The sequence below is a fragment of the Hippocampus zosterae genome, chromosome 5 (assembly GCF_025434085.1).
Source record: "Hippocampus zosterae strain Florida chromosome 5, ASM2543408v3, whole genome shotgun sequence".
Classification (NCBI taxonomy): domain Eukaryota; kingdom Metazoa; phylum Chordata; class Actinopteri; order Syngnathiformes; family Syngnathidae; genus Hippocampus; species Hippocampus zosterae.
Genome location: NC_067455.1, coordinates 5,842,620 through 5,859,093, shown reverse-complemented (window position 1 = coordinate 5,859,093; position 16,474 = coordinate 5,842,620). Strand labels below are relative to the sequence as shown.

General features: G+C 50.2%; 4 protein-coding genes across 7 annotated transcripts; all 4 read right to left on the bottom strand.

Moving 5' to 3' along the window:
- Nucleotides 1–152: 152 nt before the first annotated feature.
- On the bottom strand, nt 153–3,775 carry mtx1a (metaxin 1a). Its single transcript, XM_052065674.1, has 8 exons — nt 3,634–3,775; nt 2,711–2,780; nt 2,558–2,637; nt 1,806–1,898; nt 1,547–1,729; nt 1,089–1,165; nt 850–995; nt 153–760 (listed from the first exon to the last, which is right to left on the bottom strand). Exons 1-8 carry the CDS (start codon nt 3,712–3,714, stop codon nt 540–542), a joined length of 951 nt encoding a protein of 316 aa, XP_051921634.1. The 5' UTR covers nt 3,715–3,775; the 3' UTR covers nt 153–539.
- Nucleotides 3,776–3,950: 175 nt separating this feature from the next.
- On the bottom strand, nt 3,951–6,460 carry nudt17 (nudix (nucleoside diphosphate linked moiety X)-type motif 17). Its single transcript, XM_052065669.1, has 9 exons — nt 6,199–6,460; nt 5,853–5,956; nt 5,678–5,782; nt 5,380–5,563; nt 5,257–5,282; nt 5,050–5,145; nt 4,879–4,977; nt 4,398–4,543; nt 3,951–4,332 (listed from the first exon to the last, which is right to left on the bottom strand). Exons 1-9 carry the CDS (start codon nt 6,338–6,340, stop codon nt 4,155–4,157), a joined length of 1,080 nt encoding a protein of 359 aa, XP_051921629.1. The 5' UTR covers nt 6,341–6,460; the 3' UTR covers nt 3,951–4,154.
- Nucleotides 6,461–6,723: 263 nt separating this feature from the next.
- LOC127600842 (uncharacterized) lies at nt 6,724–10,510 on the bottom strand. 2 transcript variants are annotated; one of them, XM_052065682.1, is made up of 7 exons: nt 10,198–10,510; nt 8,854–9,064; nt 8,675–8,773; nt 8,417–8,473; nt 8,170–8,343; nt 7,446–7,571; nt 6,724–7,379 (listed from the first exon to the last, which is right to left on the bottom strand). In XM_052065682.1, the coding sequence occupies exons 2-7, from the start codon at nt 9,061–9,063 to the stop codon at nt 7,335–7,337; spliced, it is 711 nt and encodes a 236-aa protein (XP_051921642.1). In that variant the 5' UTR covers nt 9,064; nt 10,198–10,510; the 3' UTR covers nt 6,724–7,334. The 2 variants fall into 2 exon arrangements, with proteins under 2 accessions (XP_051921642.1, XP_051921643.1); XM_052065683.1 differs by lacking the exon at nt 10,198–10,510 and adding an exon at nt 10,005–10,156.
- Nucleotides 10,511–10,717: 207 nt separating this feature from the next.
- LOC127600819 (semaphorin-4A-like) lies at nt 10,718–16,428 on the bottom strand. 3 transcript variants are annotated; one of them, XM_052065640.1, is made up of 15 exons: nt 16,277–16,426; nt 15,815–15,975; nt 15,676–15,738; nt 15,494–15,592; nt 15,329–15,419; nt 15,130–15,252; nt 14,937–15,064; nt 14,619–14,791; nt 14,308–14,446; nt 13,429–13,618; nt 13,143–13,258; nt 12,900–13,072; nt 11,595–11,665; nt 11,077–11,396; nt 10,718–10,991 (listed from the first exon to the last, which is right to left on the bottom strand). In XM_052065640.1, the coding sequence occupies exons 1-15, from the start codon at nt 16,374–16,376 to the stop codon at nt 10,854–10,856; spliced, it is 2,085 nt and encodes a 694-aa protein (XP_051921600.1). In that variant the 5' UTR covers nt 16,377–16,426; the 3' UTR covers nt 10,718–10,853. The 3 variants fall into 3 exon arrangements, with proteins under 3 accessions (XP_051921600.1, XP_051921599.1, XP_051921601.1); XM_052065639.1 differs by having other exon boundaries at nt 10,718–11,396; nt 16,277–16,425; XM_052065641.1 differs by lacking the exons at nt 10,718–10,991; nt 11,595–11,665 and having other exon boundaries at nt 11,225–11,396; nt 16,277–16,428.
- Nucleotides 16,429–16,474: the final 46 nt, after the last annotated feature.

The window sequence follows — 16,474 nt, the reverse complement described above, 5'->3', positions numbered from 1 at the left end:
TGTAGTGCATCTTCATCACGTGACTACGTTTTCAACCTCAGAGTTGAGAGGTCACCTCGACTTCAACTCGAGGGCTCCCCAAGAAGCTTTTGTGTGTGTGTATGCGTGTTCTTGTGGAAACTCGTGTTTGTTGTAAACCATTGTTGCCATAATAAATTTTCTCAGCATGGGCCAAGGCCTTTATTTCATCACCTAACAAAGCTCAACAGCAAACTACTTCCAGATTATCTAGTTTAAACACACACACACACACACACATTCCTCAGCTTTGGTGTCATGCGTGCAGCTGGAGTCCAGACTGATGGGCGGAGCTCTCATGAGCTTTATTGTCAAGATTTCAAAAAGCAAAAAAATAATAAAAATAAAATAAAATTACTTTGTTAAATTCAGGGCCATTCCCATGTCAACATGAAGGAAGCAGGAAGGAAGGCATGGATGAAAACAACAAAAAAAGAGGAAACCCAAGAAAGGTGGATGAAGTGAAATATGGAAGAAAGGCAGAATGAAACGTGAGGAAAATCCCCAAGCGCTGGCTGAATTCAGTCGTCTTCGTCGTCGTCTTGGTGCGGGTGCGAAAGTTCGCTGTGCTCCACCGCCCCCTTGTGGCCATGCTGGACGGACACCATGCCGGTGAGCAAGGCGTAGGACAACATGGCGCCCAGCGCCGCCAGCGCGGACAGGAACTGCTTGGTGCGTCGGTTGGGCACGTGCTCGGGGTCCCGGCACTCGTCCGAGCGGCCAGACCGGGGAGCGCTGTTATCTGTGGATGGGGGGGGGAGAAAGAAAAACAGGTGCGGCATTAGCGACGCGAGCGGTCACGGAACGTACGGAGGTGTGGCGTGTCCTGACTGGGGAAGTAGACGAGCAGGATGTTGGCGCAAAACGCATGCAGGTTGTCCAGAGATTTGAGATGCTGCTGCAGTTTCCCGCTGGGAAGTTTGCACTTGAGGATCGGAGCCAGCCAGCCGAACACAAACGCGTCTAGAGACGAAGGCCTGGGGGTGGGGGGGGAAACATGCGCGGATATTATCGGCTGTTGTGAATGTCATCGCGGTCAACGATGTCGATCGTAGCAGCGGCGGACTCACGAGTCTCCAAAGAAGAACTTTTGCGTTCCGAGTCGTTGCGACAGCAGGTCCATGCAGTCGGTGGCGTCGCCGTACAACTGGAAGGCAAAATACGATCACCTTCACGTGCGCTTTCAATACAGGCGGCCATATTGTCCACATTTCCAAACTTGAAGCGATTCTTTTGCTTCCTTTCTATTTTTTTAGGTTTTGAAGTTGTGGTGGGCGGGTCATTTGTCCGAAAATATGTCCTGTGCTACATGCTAACAGGCAGTGCTGCTTCATCTTGGCTAGCAAGCTAGCACGGCCTTTTTTTTTTTTAAAGGAGCGAGCTGACGGCCACGTGGGGGCCAAGTGAGAAAAAAAGCCAAACGTCTGCTGCTGCATGATGATGATATTCCACTGCGTACGTTTTTCCACAAACATACAAGAAGGCTGGAAAGTGCTGCGGCAAGACGCCCGCGTGGACGTTCGCTCACCTCCTTCTCCAGCTCCTCGCTAGCCTCCAGGCTGGCATCCCCTCGCAGCAGCCGCAGCGTATCCAGCTGGTGGCGCTGCATGCGGCCCGGCAGGAACAAGCTGAGCGGGAAGGACATGTGCTCGGCGTACCAGCGCCGCGTCACCTCCACAAAGTTTTTGGGCTCCACCCACAAGGCGTATAACTACAACGCACGAGTCGAAAATTGTCGCACGCACGTATACACACACACAGGCTCACGCGTGCACACACGCACGCACCACGGCCGGCGTGAGTTTCTGTTGGATGAGTGCGATGAAGGCGAGGCTGTCTGCGGCCTCCTTGGCCGAGAGGTCAAAGTCTGCGTTGTACTTCTGAAAAAGGGACACCGAAAAAAAAAAAAAAGAAGAAGAATCGAGGTTGTCATGACAACACCATCGACAACCAACGTGTGCTTTTCCCCCCTCTGAGTCACCTCGCTACGCTCGGGACACACGGCTGCTCTCATAATGGGATGGATTCACCTCAAAGTGCATGTGATCAAGAAAATCGCACCCACGCACGTCCCTACATATATTACGAGCATGCTGGTTAATGACTTCCAGCTGCCGGGAGAAGTATCGGTGCATTGGGGTGGGGGTCTGATGAGGGAAAATGTGGGTCAAAACCACTATGAAGAAGGAGACACAGCAGGAAAATGTCACCAGAACCTCTTCCAAGACGTCTGACATTCTTGAAAACAAAACAAACATCTTGAAAAGCCCTCAACGTCTGTCTGATGGAAAGAAAGGCCACATTTACAGTCGGGACTTTTATATTTGTTTGAGGAGCTTACACATTCAAGGAAGGGAAACTATGCAAAAAATAAAAATAAAAATAAAAAATAGAAATTGGAAAATTACTTTTTCATACTTCTTTAGAACAGCAATCATTGTTGCGGATATGAGAACATTTCAAGCATGACTTGCTGCTGACTTGAATAACGTCTAAATCGCCGCATTGCATTCAGTCCGGGAGGTATTTCGTTACGTGCCTGTTTTCGTAGGTGGATGATGATGTCAGAGGGTCGCCACAGCGCCTCCTTGTGGGCGGTCCTCAGGGCGGGTATGGCACCTAAAGGGAAAGAAGAGGTGATGTAGCGCCCTCTGTCGGCAGGCGTGGGAGTTAGGAGGAGTCTCTCTCTCACCTCCGGGACATCTCCACGGGTTGCACACCTTGTGAACTTTGAGGGGAGCGCCGGAAAATTGAGCGTACGCCTGTCAGGAACACGCGGCACAACATTTACAAACACACGCCATCTTCTAAAAAACACGACAAAATTGTCCCGAGGTGTGATTGTGAGGCAACCAGATCAGGGTGTACGCCTCACCCCCTCGCCCGAAAACGACTGGTACAGGCTCCAACACGCCCGAGACCCTTCTTATGGTTAGTAGATTAGAAAATGGATGGATTCCAACTAGCTCAAATAGTCTATCGTTGAAAGTTGATAGGGACACCGTTAAAAAACGTGCACCTGTTTTCGGGCTTTTATGAATCTGTGTGAATTCATCACATCGTCATGCTAATAACAAATTCCTAACTCATCGTTTGTTACAAATTCCTAACTCATCGTTTGTCTTTGAGAAGGGCATTTTTGGAATTGCACGATAGGATGGAGTTATCATTTCCTCAAATATCTGACTTTGGTTAAAAAAAAAGTGAGTGAGGCAGTTGGGCGTGTTCGTTTGCGTGACGAAATGCTGCGGTGTAATGTGTAAATATGTAGTCTGTAACTTCCACACATTGCATTTACATTCATTTTTATTTTGTTTTACTCTGCTGTCTGCAGCCAGATCGACAATGTAAACGGGAATTTGTTCATTCAGGGCTTACCCGGTTACAAAAAGGCTCAATAAAAATAAAACAATAATAGTTGGAGGAAGTTGTTTATAAATTCACGTCGCCCTCTGACGCGCAGTCTTGACATCATGCACTTATTTGTTCCGTCACACGCAGAGTATATCCCGTCTCTTCTTGTTAGCATGCAAAGCTTGACATCGTGAATGCCACCGCCACAAAACGCAACTAACGTCAAACACAAAACGACCCCAAAATCAAAAAGGAACCGACCAGAAGCACCAAGCAGTCGCTGTTGACGGACGGCAGCCCCCAATCTCCTTCCCACACGAACAGCTCATCGGGCGCCGCCATCTTTCCCCTGACCGGAAGTGAGTAACTGCTTCCTACTTGTGCCCAACAAAGTAAAAGTGACTAAACGAGCTGCCGACGGAGAGCAAGGAGAAAGTCAATTGCGTTTTGTGTCCCTGTTTGTCAACTCGTACCTTCCCGTCCACCCAGGGATTGGTCAGTATGTGCGCGCGCCCGTTTGTGTTGTGCTTGTTTGTCTGTGAGTCTGTCCGTGTCTGATTGTAGAAGGACATGAAACATTGCAGACATACATTTTAAATCAAATACATTGAAAGTCAAGAAGCACAAAGTCATGTAAAGGTTAATAGATATTTTGACAACTCAATTAAACTTGTATTTAGGAACATTGTGACAAGTGAAGAAAGTCCACAATACACAGATACATTTACACAATGGCAAGTGGGGGGGGGGGGGGGTTTGGGACTCATACATGTCTAATGATATCATGAGTGAAATAGTGTTGTGCTGGGTCGGAGCGTCTTGAGCCAAAGGTTAAGGGCAAACTTGGTCCCTGCGCTGACTCGCTCCACGTCAGGCCCCCTGGGCGGCGCGCGGCGCAAGAGGACACAGACGGGCAGGGCGCCGTTCTTCAGTCCGCCATCAGGGGACACCTCGGACACACTGAGAGGTGACACAGGTCAAGGGTCACGTGCTTGTCACCCCATCAGGGGTCGCGAGCACCATACCTGATGGAGGCAGGAAGGCCTTCTGGCTCGTCTGTTTCAGCTGCTGAACAGTCCTGCCCATCCACGGCGGCCACTGAGGCGCCGGCCAGCCGGGCGTCAGCCCACAGACAAGCGCTCACCTCAGCGGGGGAGGGGCGCAGACACTCCTGATGACATCATTGACACGCATCATCAATAACGCTCCAATGTTCAGTCAACGCCAGGTTAGCATGCTAGCTAAGGTTAGTGTCAGGGCTGCAACTAACACAAACATGAATTGACAAATTAATCGACAACCATTATGATAATCCATTTGACATATTAACTTCAAATTGCTCCAAACCTTAAAAGTAAACTAAATCTGCATTTTCTGTAGTTCTCCTTCAAAGCAGATTGATTTTCTGTTGTTTCTTTTTTTTTTCAAAATTCATCTTTTCATTAAAAAGCAATAATTGATAGATTGTCTGGATCAAATAATAGTTGCAGCCCAAATTAGGATTACCTGGAGCTGCAAGTGCGTGTGGGCCGAGCGGAGCAGCACGTAGACCACGAGGTGGTGCCGTTGGGGAGGTCCTCTGCTCAGCATAAGGGGGTACACTGACTGACACGCACCAGTGATTGTCTGATTACTTGGATTTGATCGACAAACGTGCATACACTGTCCTGCTCTCACCTCCCACACACCCAGAAACTTCGCACTTGGGAATTGTTCCGCTTCCACAGCCAATCCCGTTTCCTCCTTCAGCTCCCGCAGACCCGCCTCGAGAAGCTACATTTGTTGTTTTAATTATTTTGTTACTGATCGGTAACTGTCCGAACCTTGACACACATGCACATACTGGCATGTTGCCAAGCAGCTGACAAATCCGGGAAAACGTACCGTCTCATCCGGTTCAAGATGGCCGCCTGTGGGAGAAAGGCACGGCGTGAGAGAAAGTGGGCGTGGCCCTTAAGGAGGGAAAAAAAGGTGTGGCCATGGACAAGAGGGCGACAGAGATCTTACCTGGTAACACCCAAATATTGGGAAATATTCGCAGGTGTTTTGCTCGTCGAGTCAGCAACACACTTTGATCGGCAGACTCTAGGATGATGGCCACGCCCACGTCCACTCCCCTCTGCTGAATGTCCAATGGGACAGAGGCCGCCTCTTTGACGGACAGGTGTTTGATGGGACAATAGGCCGGCCTCTGACAAGCAAAAAGCGATCACGGTCTGGTAAACTGTCAATCAGATCCATGAATTCTCCCCGCACCCATACCCGAATTAATAATAATAATCAGGTAACTGCAAGTGGTCGCTACCTGGAGGAGGATGCCGGTTGGGTCTCGGGAAAGCAGCAGGCGGTTCTGGTCCAGCCGCCAACGGATGCTCGCCTGGTCGCCAGAGCCCAAGCTGCCCGTCACGCTCTGAGGGCGGAGACCGTGTCCGGGTCAGGATGGGCGCCAAGCCAGCCAAGAGAGGAAAGGCGACACGCACCCGGAGGAAGGGAACCATCTGCGGCGGCGCCCCATCCATGCACGTCCATACTATTACCCTCCGCAATACCTCCATCGCCACACACCACGCGATCACTTGCTCCTCTGTCGGAAACAAACAAGCACCGCCAATCACGTACTTGTAATGCAGTTTACACGTAGCAGTAGCGACCAACCAATCCTGATTGCAACTTGTCCAATGTGTCCTTATAGGGGGAGGGCGGGTAATCAGAAGCTAGCTCGCTAATGCTAAACAGACGAACTCTAGCAACGAACGCATTCGTTCGGCGCACGTTTCGCTTCTTGCAAATTGGATTTCACGGTAAAGTCAAAATTGAGAAACCGACGCCAGTGAGTGCAAGAAGAAAAGTTTCCGCACCGACGACAGTGACAAACACTTCTCCTACATCCGGTGTCAAATTTCACAATAAAGGTGAGCCGTTCGGGGTGGCGTAGCGATGACGTCTGTACGGCCAGGCTCTCTTGCATCGAGAGGCAGCTTGATTGTCCAAAAAAGAGGAAAAGTTAAGCAAAAAGTTTTTGAGGTTGCCCGTAGCGGGCATATCGAACCACAATAGCACACAAAGCTTTTAATGTGAAGAGCCTGTCTTCAAATGTTCGACTGAGCGCAGTTTGGGCCCCAGTCTTGGCAAACATAAGACTACAAGTACATGGAACGTATGCGTGTGTATTTCATTACCAGTCAAAAAGTTGGACACACATTAGGATGAGGAACTGTGTCCAAACATTTTACTGATAGTTCTTGTGTTGTATCTGTCCATCAATATCTTCGACATTTTTGCATGTGTGACTTTCATAAGTTTGCCAAGTCACATGCACTCCACTTGTCATTAAAGAACCAAACAGACCGGGACATTTGTTGCCACTTTATTGATTTTGGTTGATATCAAATGCAGGAAGGTGCAATTTCCCCCCATGCAGTTAACACTACACGCTAACTAACCAAACGCAAGCAAGATGTGAAGTCAAGAAACGAATTATCCGTGCGAGTTGCACGACTTCCGGTGAGTGACGTGAAGCTAGTTTGCATGAAGCGTCCTAACTCATGTGGTGAACATGTCGGCAGTGTTCAATTTGGCTTGCTCGTATGTCTACTTGAGGCTAAATAATTTGTCAAAGAAAATGCAACCAACTTTCTTTTTGTGTAGGCACTGGTACATCTCAGAGTTGTGCATCGATTTCAAGCAAAGGCTCATGGGGGATAAAATGATAACGCATTCTTAATTTAGCTCGCTAATGAGCCACAATATAAAAAAAAAAAATCACAGTACAACCCCCCCCACCCCCACACACACAAAGGCTATAATGTCACTACTACCCTATTATATCGTGGGGAAAAAATGTTATGATGCTCTTCTGTTACTCCTCTCATTGTGTTGTATATCAAATTAAAAAAAAATTATGACCCAATTGATTGATTGATTGAAATTATGACGCTGTCACAAGGTTGCGTTGAATCGAGCTAGGCCTCTTCATTCCCGCCAGAGCAGCTTCCTCCGTTCCCCACCTGGCAAGAGTCAAACGTGAGACATGGCGATCGGCGATTGGAAGAAGACGACGGGTGCCGTCTTACCATGATGGGCGCGTAGTGGAAGCGCGTCCTGATTTCTTTGGTGACGCGGACGCAAATCATCAGACAGACGCCGGCCTCCATGAACAGCAGAGCCATGATGAGGCCGCGCAGGCCCTGAAGCACACGCTGGAAAAAAAATTCCATTTTTTTTTAAACACGAGCGAGTGGGCCTCGTCTCCTTTGGTAGCTGCAAACATCCATTTTGGTGTGAAAGATGGCACGATACAAGTGTGCCATGTTGCGCCGCCAGTCCCTTAGGGGGCCACAAATTCAGCCCGAGATTTTGAGAGGAAAAGGCACACTTTTATTTTACACCCCAATGTGTCGTGGCAGTCATTTTAGGTTGTCCTTATTTTCGGAAAAAGAGTTTCACAGTGTCACCTTCCAAGTCTTTGAGTGCAGGTAACTATACTGTGTCAATAGCATCAAAGTAAGCCCCTTGACAGTGATGTGATTTCATGCCATAAGAGCTACTGACACCCCCCCCTTGGTGAGCTTCTGGTAGCTGGAAGCCCTGCTTTCGGATATCCCGTTTACGGCTACCTTTTTTCCACTTCCACCAAAACAAGACCCAGCTGAGCATAAACACGTGCTGCATTCTGCCGTAAGTGGAATTCTAGAGTCCGATGAGCACTCAGTCAAGTAAGTACCGTGTAACGATGAGAGGCCACTCGGTGAGCAACTTCCTTGAACAATGCAGCGGCTCGTCTACTGACAAACTTACATTCAATAATCTCAGATTTCCGACACAGTGTCCCCATGCTGAGGGATCGTCGAATAACTGCTCGCCGCAGACGTGCCTAGACGACCAACTGGTTGCTAGCAGCCAGCTCAGGTAGGCAAAGCCTGCCAGGCTCAGCAGGACGCTGATGACGTTGGACCACAGACACGCCCAGATCTGCATGACGCAACAAAAAGGGCTGACAACGGGAACGACGGGATCAGCGTGATGTCATCAAAAGGAGACTCACCAGCCTAATGGAGGGCTTCCTGTGAGCCGCCAATGACAGCCAACCAGACACCAGAAACTGGAGGGACAGCAGAGGGCGCTAATCAAACACTTGAAATGACGACATTACGCGAAACACGTCACATCGTACGTCGCATGACAAATATCGCGTTGCAAGGCAAGTGATGCGTCACGACTTCTGGGTCAAACTTTGGATTTTGCGCCTAAATTAAAAACAATAGTGCACCCATCACACACATCACGTCGGCACTCAACTCACCCAGACGCAGAGGCAAAACGCCACGTGCGCAAGCAGGAACCGTGAGATGGCCGTCAGGCTGAAGAGAACGCACAGCGACCCGATGACCAGCTGGACGACCTGCAAACGCGTTCACACACAAACATCAAGCGCTTGCGTGGCGCAGCATCCGGAGGCATTGTGGGGACGCACGACCTCACCCCAAGGCCGGGGATCTCCCCTCGCTGGTAATCGGCGAAGCCAGCGTCCTTCTTGGTGGGAAGCGCGGGGGGCGTGGCCTGCTCATCGGTGGGCGGAGCCGCATCCGCGGGGCGTAGCGGCATGGATTTTGTGTCTCCGACATCTTGCGGGATGACCTGCGTGACGATCAGCATGCCGCCGACGCTCGTGACGGACGAAGATGTTGCCATTCTGCCACAGAAGGACACACATTTTTGTAGAAGCCAACCGGCTTTGAAACAAGCGCGTTTGAGGGGGTTTTACACGACAAAGGCAAGTGGTCATTTCCAATACGACCCGCTTGGACCACAACATGCGATGTGGCAAATTACCAGGACTGAAGTCCTCAGTCCTGGTAATGACTGGAAATTTGTTGTTCGCATAATACAGCGAGAACATTTACCTGGCCGTTAATATGTGCAATGTCATCTGTGGTGCCATTTGATGCCCGCCGCGCTGTGAAAATGGTTTGTGTCCACTTCCTAACACTCAGACTGACCTCCTGAGCATCCGGCTCATATATGTATGGTCCAGTATACATCTAGCCAACAACCTCATCTTCCTCCAACTCTTCAAACATCCCCAAGATCTGTGTAAAATGTCGCTTTCCGAATCGATTTCTGACCGGCTGTGTACATTTTCCATAGTGAGCCCTATTGTTGTCTTAAGAGGTGTGTGACGTCACACTTCGGGGTTTGTCGCTCTTCGGGATTTCACTTCGGGAAAACGATTAGTTTGTCGAATTTAAGACGGGTTTTTTTTTCATTCTTCAATGTATTTTGCGTAACTACTTGGGACATAAAATGTTTCATTTGGGACTTTGTAAACTTACTTCACCATTTACCTTTCATTTTTGTTTCACTGATTTGTTTGGGATGAGGAAATCGTCAGTGCATCCTTCTACTTAAATGTCCTACTTTCATATTACTTTTTAATATGACATCACTGTAGCGTGAACTTTTTATATAAATATCACCAGAACACAAAAATATCCCAAACTTTTTGTGGGTAGTAGATGTACAGTATGTAAACATTTAGGGGCCAATTTTTGACACGCAAAGGCTTGTTGACAAGTCGTCCGTCCGCCAAACGCGTAAATTTCACATGGCGTGAAATAATCCGAATTGCGCACAAATGTGTCCTGTTTCAGTGGTCAGCTGTCGCCCCGCAAGACTTCTTGTCGTTGTCCCACAAAACAGTAAAACGTATCAAAGTGGACAAGTTTAAAACGAGTTTCGGTGAATGCGTCACGTTTGGCGAGAAGGAAAGCAGGAAGTAAGACAAGTGACGCGACGTCCCCAAAAACCCAACAAAAACAATCTCACCTGCTGCTCGGTGGACGTTCAACGGCACTCGAGACACTCCACTGCCTAATATTCTAAATAAGTTAAATAATTGGATGTTAGTAAAATGCCTAGTCAAGTCGATTTGATAGTGAGACCAAACCACGGAGATTGAGATGATGCGTTTGTAGGCACCTGTAAAAACTGTACAGAGAACATCTATCACACCACTACACATTACCGTGTCAAGTGTCACAATATTCTGAGTAACAATCCATAAATAATCAGTCGTTTTGTTCGTACGACAGGCCCTAAAACCTGTTCAATAGACGTCGAGCCAAACACGAAGTCAAATTTGAAAATGGATTGCAATACGTAGTTCCTACAGACGCTGAAGGCACCACAAACATTTCCCGTCATTCGCATAACTTTTTTTTTAATTGTATTTTTTTTCAAATGTACAAAACACAATGGCATGGTAAATTGTTATACATAAAAATACACAATTTTTTTTTGTAATTTGCTCTTTGGATTTGGTTACTGTAAAAGGAAGTAGACGATGTGTTTCACAGGTGATTTAATGACGGCCATTAGTGACAAATTTCATCATTTCAAATGAATTTCACGTTCGGATTCACAATGCTAATGTTGACAAGCTAAAATGAGCTAAAATAAACCAAGCTAAGCTGGCGTGTCGGTTAAGTGTCGCTAGTCAGGGAGTTGTCGTAGCTCCACCCTCGGCTCTGAAACTTTGTCATGGTTTTTGTCACCCTGGGTGTATGATGTACCCTCATGACAATTGGCGGACTTCCTGCGGACACATGCCAGGATTGCGGCTGACATCAGGAAACAGATGCAGGTGGTCAGCACCAGGGCCACCCCTGCCATTCTTCCCTCGTAGCTCCGCCTTTCACAGAGCACCTGTGGCGGCGAAGATGAGGACCCCACCCCAATGGTCCAGTCGTCCTCCGCGCCGGCGCCATGGCGCATGGAGCGCGGTCGGGCCGACGCAATGACTTTGTAGCTGGCGACCGTTTCCGTGTAGCCGTCCTCTTCTGCTTGACAGTGGTATACGTCCGGCGTGTCTGCGTTGACCAAGAAGGTGAGGCTGCCGTCACCCGATCGGATGAACAGTTGCGGTGGGAGGTCTTGGAATCGCAAGGACGTCCACTTCAGCGTGCACGACTCCCAAGGTTTTTTGCACCGGAGCCTGACGACTTCATTGACACCCGCCACCACATCTGCATGCGCCACACAACACATGCCAGACATCAGTCACGTCAGATATCATGTCACACACGCCACACTCCACGGTCGGACATGGATCATCTCATGCCACATTTCGTGTTACACGTCACCAGGCAGTCATCACACACCGCACACCAGATGCCACATGTCAAACGGCACACGCCGTCAGAGTTCACAACTCGATGTCTCACTTTTGACAGGGGGGTTGCCGCCTTCTCCATGACATGCCTTCGCCACGTCACCACCCTCCAGGAGTTGAACCCTGATCAGCACAAAATGTTCAAAATGCTCTTGGTACATCAACAGAATGTGAACAACGTGAGCTCATTTCAAGACAGGCTGTACATCATCAATATGTGTCATCAATATATGCCAGTGAAAAGATTCCATCGGGAGGTAACCCAAACTCTAACCCTAACCCTAACCAATAAACCCAACCCCTAACCCCCTTACCCAAACCCCTAACCCGACCCCAAACCCTAACCCCAGCCTCTAACCCTAGTCAAGTCAAGTCAAGTCAACAGTATTTATAGAGCACTTTCAAACAGCCATCGCTGCATACAAAGTGCTGTACATGGAGCGATTTAACATATACAATAAACAGTAAGACGAATCAGTAATAAGTAATAAGTAATAAGGCGGTAGAAAGCACCAAGCAGTAAAATCAAGAGCAAATCTAAGTCATGCTGAGTCAAACGCCAACCCTAACCCCTAACTTTAACCCTAACGCTAACCCCTAACTCCAACACTAACCTTTAACCTAACCCTAAACCCAACCACTAAACGTAACCCCTAGCCCTAACCCCCTAACCTTCACCTTAACTCCAACCCCTAACCCGAACCCTACCCCCAACCCCTTAACATTAACCCTTAAACCTCACCCTCACCCCTATTCCTAACCCCCACCCCTTTCCCAACCCTAATCCCCTAACCCGACCCCAAACCCTAACCCCAGCCTCTAACCCTAACCCCAACCACTAAACTTAACCCCTAACCCTAACCCCCTAACCTTCACCCTAACTCCAACCCCTCACCCGAACCCTCCCCCCGCCCCCTTCACATTGACCCTTAAACCTAATCCTCACCCCTATTCCTAACCCCCAACACCTTCCCAACCCTAATCCCCTAACCCTTACCCAAACCCAAATCCTAACCTAACCTTTACACAAACCCCCACCCAAAGCCTACCCCCCCAACCCTAACCCTAATGCCCTAACCCGAACACCAACTCTACAGCAAACCCTCATTACCCTAATCCTAACCCTCAAATCCTTAACCGTAATCCCCTAACGATGGAGATGTTCTCTGTGCGGAAGGTCTCTGTCATACTGAAGATAAACACTCTTCAAATTTGAAAAATTCCTCCGTGTGAACCTGACCTCGTGCCTCTGACACCGCTAGGCCACCCAGTACGTGATGATTATGTGATCAATACATGATTATGAGTGATCAAAACATGAGCAATAATGATGCCGGGATGACAGCGTGGTCCGTACATGCATTCTTCCTGTCCCGGTTCCTGGTCCAAACGGGCGCACAGCTTCCTGCTTCGGCTCCAGCCGCAAAGAGGGTCTCTGGCCAATAGGCAGCGTCCGCACGAGGGGTGGGCGGAGCATCGAGCCACCGGCACGGCGGTGACGCCGCCCCACGAGCCGACGAAAGCCACGCCCTGATAAATGCCACGGACGCATTCAGCAAAGACGTCTAACGGGCCGGATGACGTCTAACCTCCGCTTTACCTTGGAGGCCGACAGCGCCAAGGCCGTAACGTGGTCGCCGCGCTCCAGCACCGCAATCTCCTCAATGACCCGCGGACCCCGCAAAGACAAAAACACTTTGTGCAGGATTCCATTTTCTAGAAACGCAAACACACTCAACTGACATCACATCGCTTTCATGTTTCAAGTTTCACGTTTGCAGAAACACATCGGCCGTGACCGGGTGTCTTTGAAAAACCAAGAGAGTAAAAAAACCACTTTGACGGGCGATGTAAATGACTTGCAAGCGCGTGTCTTTGAGGCTCACCGGTGAGGAGGAAGAGAAGCTGGTAACTCCAACCGTCAGCCGCGCGCACGCTCATGACCGCCACACGACTGTAGCGGTGGCGGGTGGAGACCAGCAGGGGGCGGCTTTGCTCCGGATCCACATGGCCATCTGTCAGGAAAGTGCGCTTCACCTCCTCCAGTTTGCTATGCGAGGCCCCCTCCAGGCCACACTGGGTTGCACATACGCACAATCATTCGGCACTTACCAGAAGGATTTTGACATCGGGGAGCGAGATAGCGCCGTCAAAAACGATCGGGGACTCGGCGATGAGTGAATGATTGCGTTCGGAATCATTTACTCATTCCCTGTCGCCAGGTACATGTTTCGGTAAATACGCATTAGCGAATGGAGTCTAAATAAACAAGCTGCTGTGTTGAGTAGCATTCACACATTCACAACTCGCTGATTAGTACATCGGGATTTTTGTATTGTGGACTAGGATTGAAACAATGAACCGAATCATGGTTCGTATTGCCAATGGAGTCCGACAAAGTAACTTTTTGTGTTGGGAGTCATTGATTGAGAGTCAGAATTAATTGAGACTTGATTAATTGATTAATCAATTTATCATTGAGAGTCAGAATTAATTGAGAGTAGATTAATTGATTAATCAATTAATCATTGATTGAGAGTCAGAATTAATTGAGAGTTGATTAATTGATTAATCAATTAATCATTGATTGAGAGTCAGAATTAATTGAGAGTTGATTAATTGATTGATCAATTAATCATAGATTGAGAGTCATTAATTCCCAAATCTCTGCACATGGGGATTTTGATGTAGTCAACTAAATTGCTGAGTCACCGAGGCATGATGGCGAAAAGTGCGGTCATTTCGTTCATGGGTGACAGACTAACCTGCCCGAAGTCGGAGCTTTTGGCCTGCAGGGGGCTCCACAGGTGAGTGTGAGCATCAAAGTGCCTGTAGGGGCCGGCGAACGCCTCCCTGAGGGACGCCAGCCGGAAGGCGCACACTGCCGACTCGGGACGGAGGGACCTGCGACAGCGACGGGAAGTGGAGTGAGTGGCATCCGTGATAGACGGCTTAAGGACAGTCTTTGTTCTCCGGATTAAGGCAAGTGAGCACACAGTACTCGTTGACATCGATGGATTTTTTTTTTTACTGTCACTATTTGTAACAGTAGGACAAGGTAATGTTCGTTGCGCACCACTGCGAGCTGAAGATGGCGTAGAAGAGCGTGTGGGCGCTTTCGCCATCCTCCGGCGGCGGGGGGAGGGCGACGATGTCGCGCAGGACGGCGAAAGGCGGCAGGCAGCGGAGCGTGGTCTTCACCAGCGACGTCCACTTTTTCTGCAGGATCTGGACGCCGCCCACGTCATCCTGCCGGGCCACAAGGCGGGGTGTTTAGTTAGCGTGAGCCCGTTGACTCTTTGGTATGCCAATGGGTCATGTTTTGCTGTGTGCTTCGCTACATGCTACATGCTACATGCTAATGTGAGTGTCCTTGGCGCGAGTCCCGGAGCACCTGGCAGACGCTGGCCACGCGCGCCACGTGCTGCTCGTCCCGGACGTTGAACTCCTTGGCCACTTCGTTAAAGAAGAAGAGGACCTTCCTTTGGGCGGCGTCCAGTGCAGAGCCCACAAAGTCCGCCTCTGCACACAGGAAGTGAGGGTGACGGCCATTCTAGGGGAGGGCGTGCGCGTGCAGCGTCACCCACCTTCCAGTAGGATGGGCGACAACTCCTGGCTGACGTCTGGACGCCCGCCTTTGCTGAAGTGTCGCGCGATGAGTGGCGTGACTCCCTTGAAGTCGGCCATTACGGCGGTGAACAATTCGCCGTCTGCGCCCCGCACAAAGTCAGTCAGGAGGCGGGGCTTATGCACCTGAATCCGGCGAGCGGCGGCGTGGTTGCCGACCTGCGACGAGGGCGGCGCTCCTTTGCCACGGGCTGAAGGGGCAGCGACCTCGGGCAGCTGGCAGGCGGGTCATGGCCAAGGTGTCGGCGTCCTGCGGGGGGGGGGGGAGGAGTCTTCAAACAGTACAAGAACGTCATCAGCATTAAGGCCGACGCCTGCGCTCACCAGGAAGGCGTCGCGTGGGTTGAAGGCGAAGCTGCCACAGGCATACACGTGCGAGGCGTTCAGGTGCTGCAACACCCCCACAAAGTTTCCACACTCCATCTACACGCACACACACACACACACACATAGTCTTCTACCCATTGCGGAAACACATGAAAAGTCTCACAGAGGTCAAAGGTTACCGTGGCGTTCTTCCCTTTGCTCCGACAGACGTCCACGTCGGAGTCCGTCGGACGCCAGGACACCTGCGGAAGGGGGTTAGACACGTCACGGTCAGGCGCCGTCGGGACAGAGCGGCGGGCGCCGACCGCGTCTGTTCACCTTCTTCTTCAGGGTCAGGACGTCGCCGGCGCTCACGTTCAACGAGAGCACAGCATCGCGCGCGCCCACGTAGAGCGTGTCGTGGTCGTCGCTCAGCAGCAGCGTGGAGAAGTTGTGGGTGTCGGGGAGGGAGAAGCGCACGAGTGGCCTGTCGGGAGAGTCTGAGCACAAAAACAGTTTCCATGCGCACGGACTTCATGCGCACTTCCTGTCTGAGCTCAGATGTGACGCTTCATACAGGAAGTGGTCTGAGCTCTGGCCAGACGGATGACACGTTGACAGTTTGATTGACAGCTCGACGGACAAGACTGCGAGGGTCTGCATGACAACGCCGAGTGACCACCTCAGCAATCGTCATCGTGTCGGTCAGTGTTGCCACGGTTACAAATCACAGAGCGCGTGTCATGTGACCGAGGTCCAATCAGCCGCACAGGAAGTGGAAGAAGAAGGATGAGGACTCACTAAAGGGGAAGGAAGAGTGCGCGTGGAGCGGCAAAGTGGCGTCCGTCCCGACGGCGTCCATCGCGATGGCGACGAGCAGCAAGACGAGCGCGACGGCCATCGTGAAGGTAGTGAGTGACGAGGAACAGGAAGGCCCTCTACCGCTTCCTGTCGCTTGGTCTTCAGAAGGGGGCGAGGCAGACGATAGGGTGATGCCTT

What these genes read in the sequence shown, in the direction of transcription:
- mtx1a (XM_052065674.1), bottom strand. Translation starts at nt 3,714, where the DNA reads ATGGCGGCGCCCGATGAGCTGTTCGTGTGGGAAGGAGATTGGGGGCTG. An exon ending in CCCGTGGAGATGTCCCGGAG is followed by an intron (nt 2,638 to 2,710) that starts GTGAGAGAGAGA and finishes CTTTCCCTTTAG; the next exon opens with GTGCCATACCCGCCCTGAGG. An exon ending in AAGTTCTTCTTTGGAGACTC is followed by an intron (nt 996 to 1,088) that starts GTGAGTCCGCCG and finishes CCCCACCCCCAG; the next exon opens with GCCTTCGTCTCTAGACGCGT.
- nudt17 (XM_052065669.1), bottom strand. Translation starts at nt 6,340, where the DNA reads ATGCAAGAGAGCCTGGCCGTACAGACGTCATCGCTACGCCACCCCGAA. An exon ending in CAACCGGCATCCTCCTCCAG is followed by an intron (nt 5,564 to 5,677) that starts GTAGCGACCACT and finishes TTTGCTTGTCAG; the next exon opens with AGGCCGGCCTATTGTCCCAT. An exon ending in GGCCTTCCTGCCTCCATCAG is followed by an intron (nt 4,333 to 4,397) that starts GTATGGTGCTCG and finishes GTCACCTCTCAG; the next exon opens with TGTGTCCGAGGTGTCCCCTG.
- LOC127600842 (XM_052065682.1), bottom strand. Translation starts at nt 9,063, where the DNA reads ATGGCAACATCTTCGTCCGTCACGAGCGTCGGCGGCATGCTGATCGTC. An exon ending in GAAATCTGAGATTATTGAAT is followed by an intron (nt 7,572 to 8,169) that starts GTAAGTTTGTCA and finishes TTTTTTTTCCAG; the next exon opens with CGTGTGCTTCAGGGCCTGCG. An exon ending in TCCACTACGCGCCCATCATG is followed by an intron (nt 7,380 to 7,445) that starts GTAAGACGGCAC and finishes GACTCTTGCCAG; the next exon opens with GTGGGGAACGGAGGAAGCTG.
- LOC127600819 (XM_052065639.1), bottom strand. Translation starts at nt 16,376, where the DNA reads ATGGCCGTCGCGCTCGTCTTGCTGCTCGTCGCCATCGCGATGGACGCC. An exon ending in TGGCGCTGTCGGCCTCCAAG is followed by an intron (nt 13,073 to 13,142) that starts GTAAAGCGGAGG and finishes GGCATTTATCAG; the next exon opens with GGCGTGGCTTTCGTCGGCTC. An exon ending in CGGCAACCCCCCTGTCAAAA is followed by an intron (nt 11,397 to 11,594) that starts GTGAGACATCGA and finishes TGGCGCATGCAG; the next exon opens with ATGTGGTGGCGGGTGTCAAT.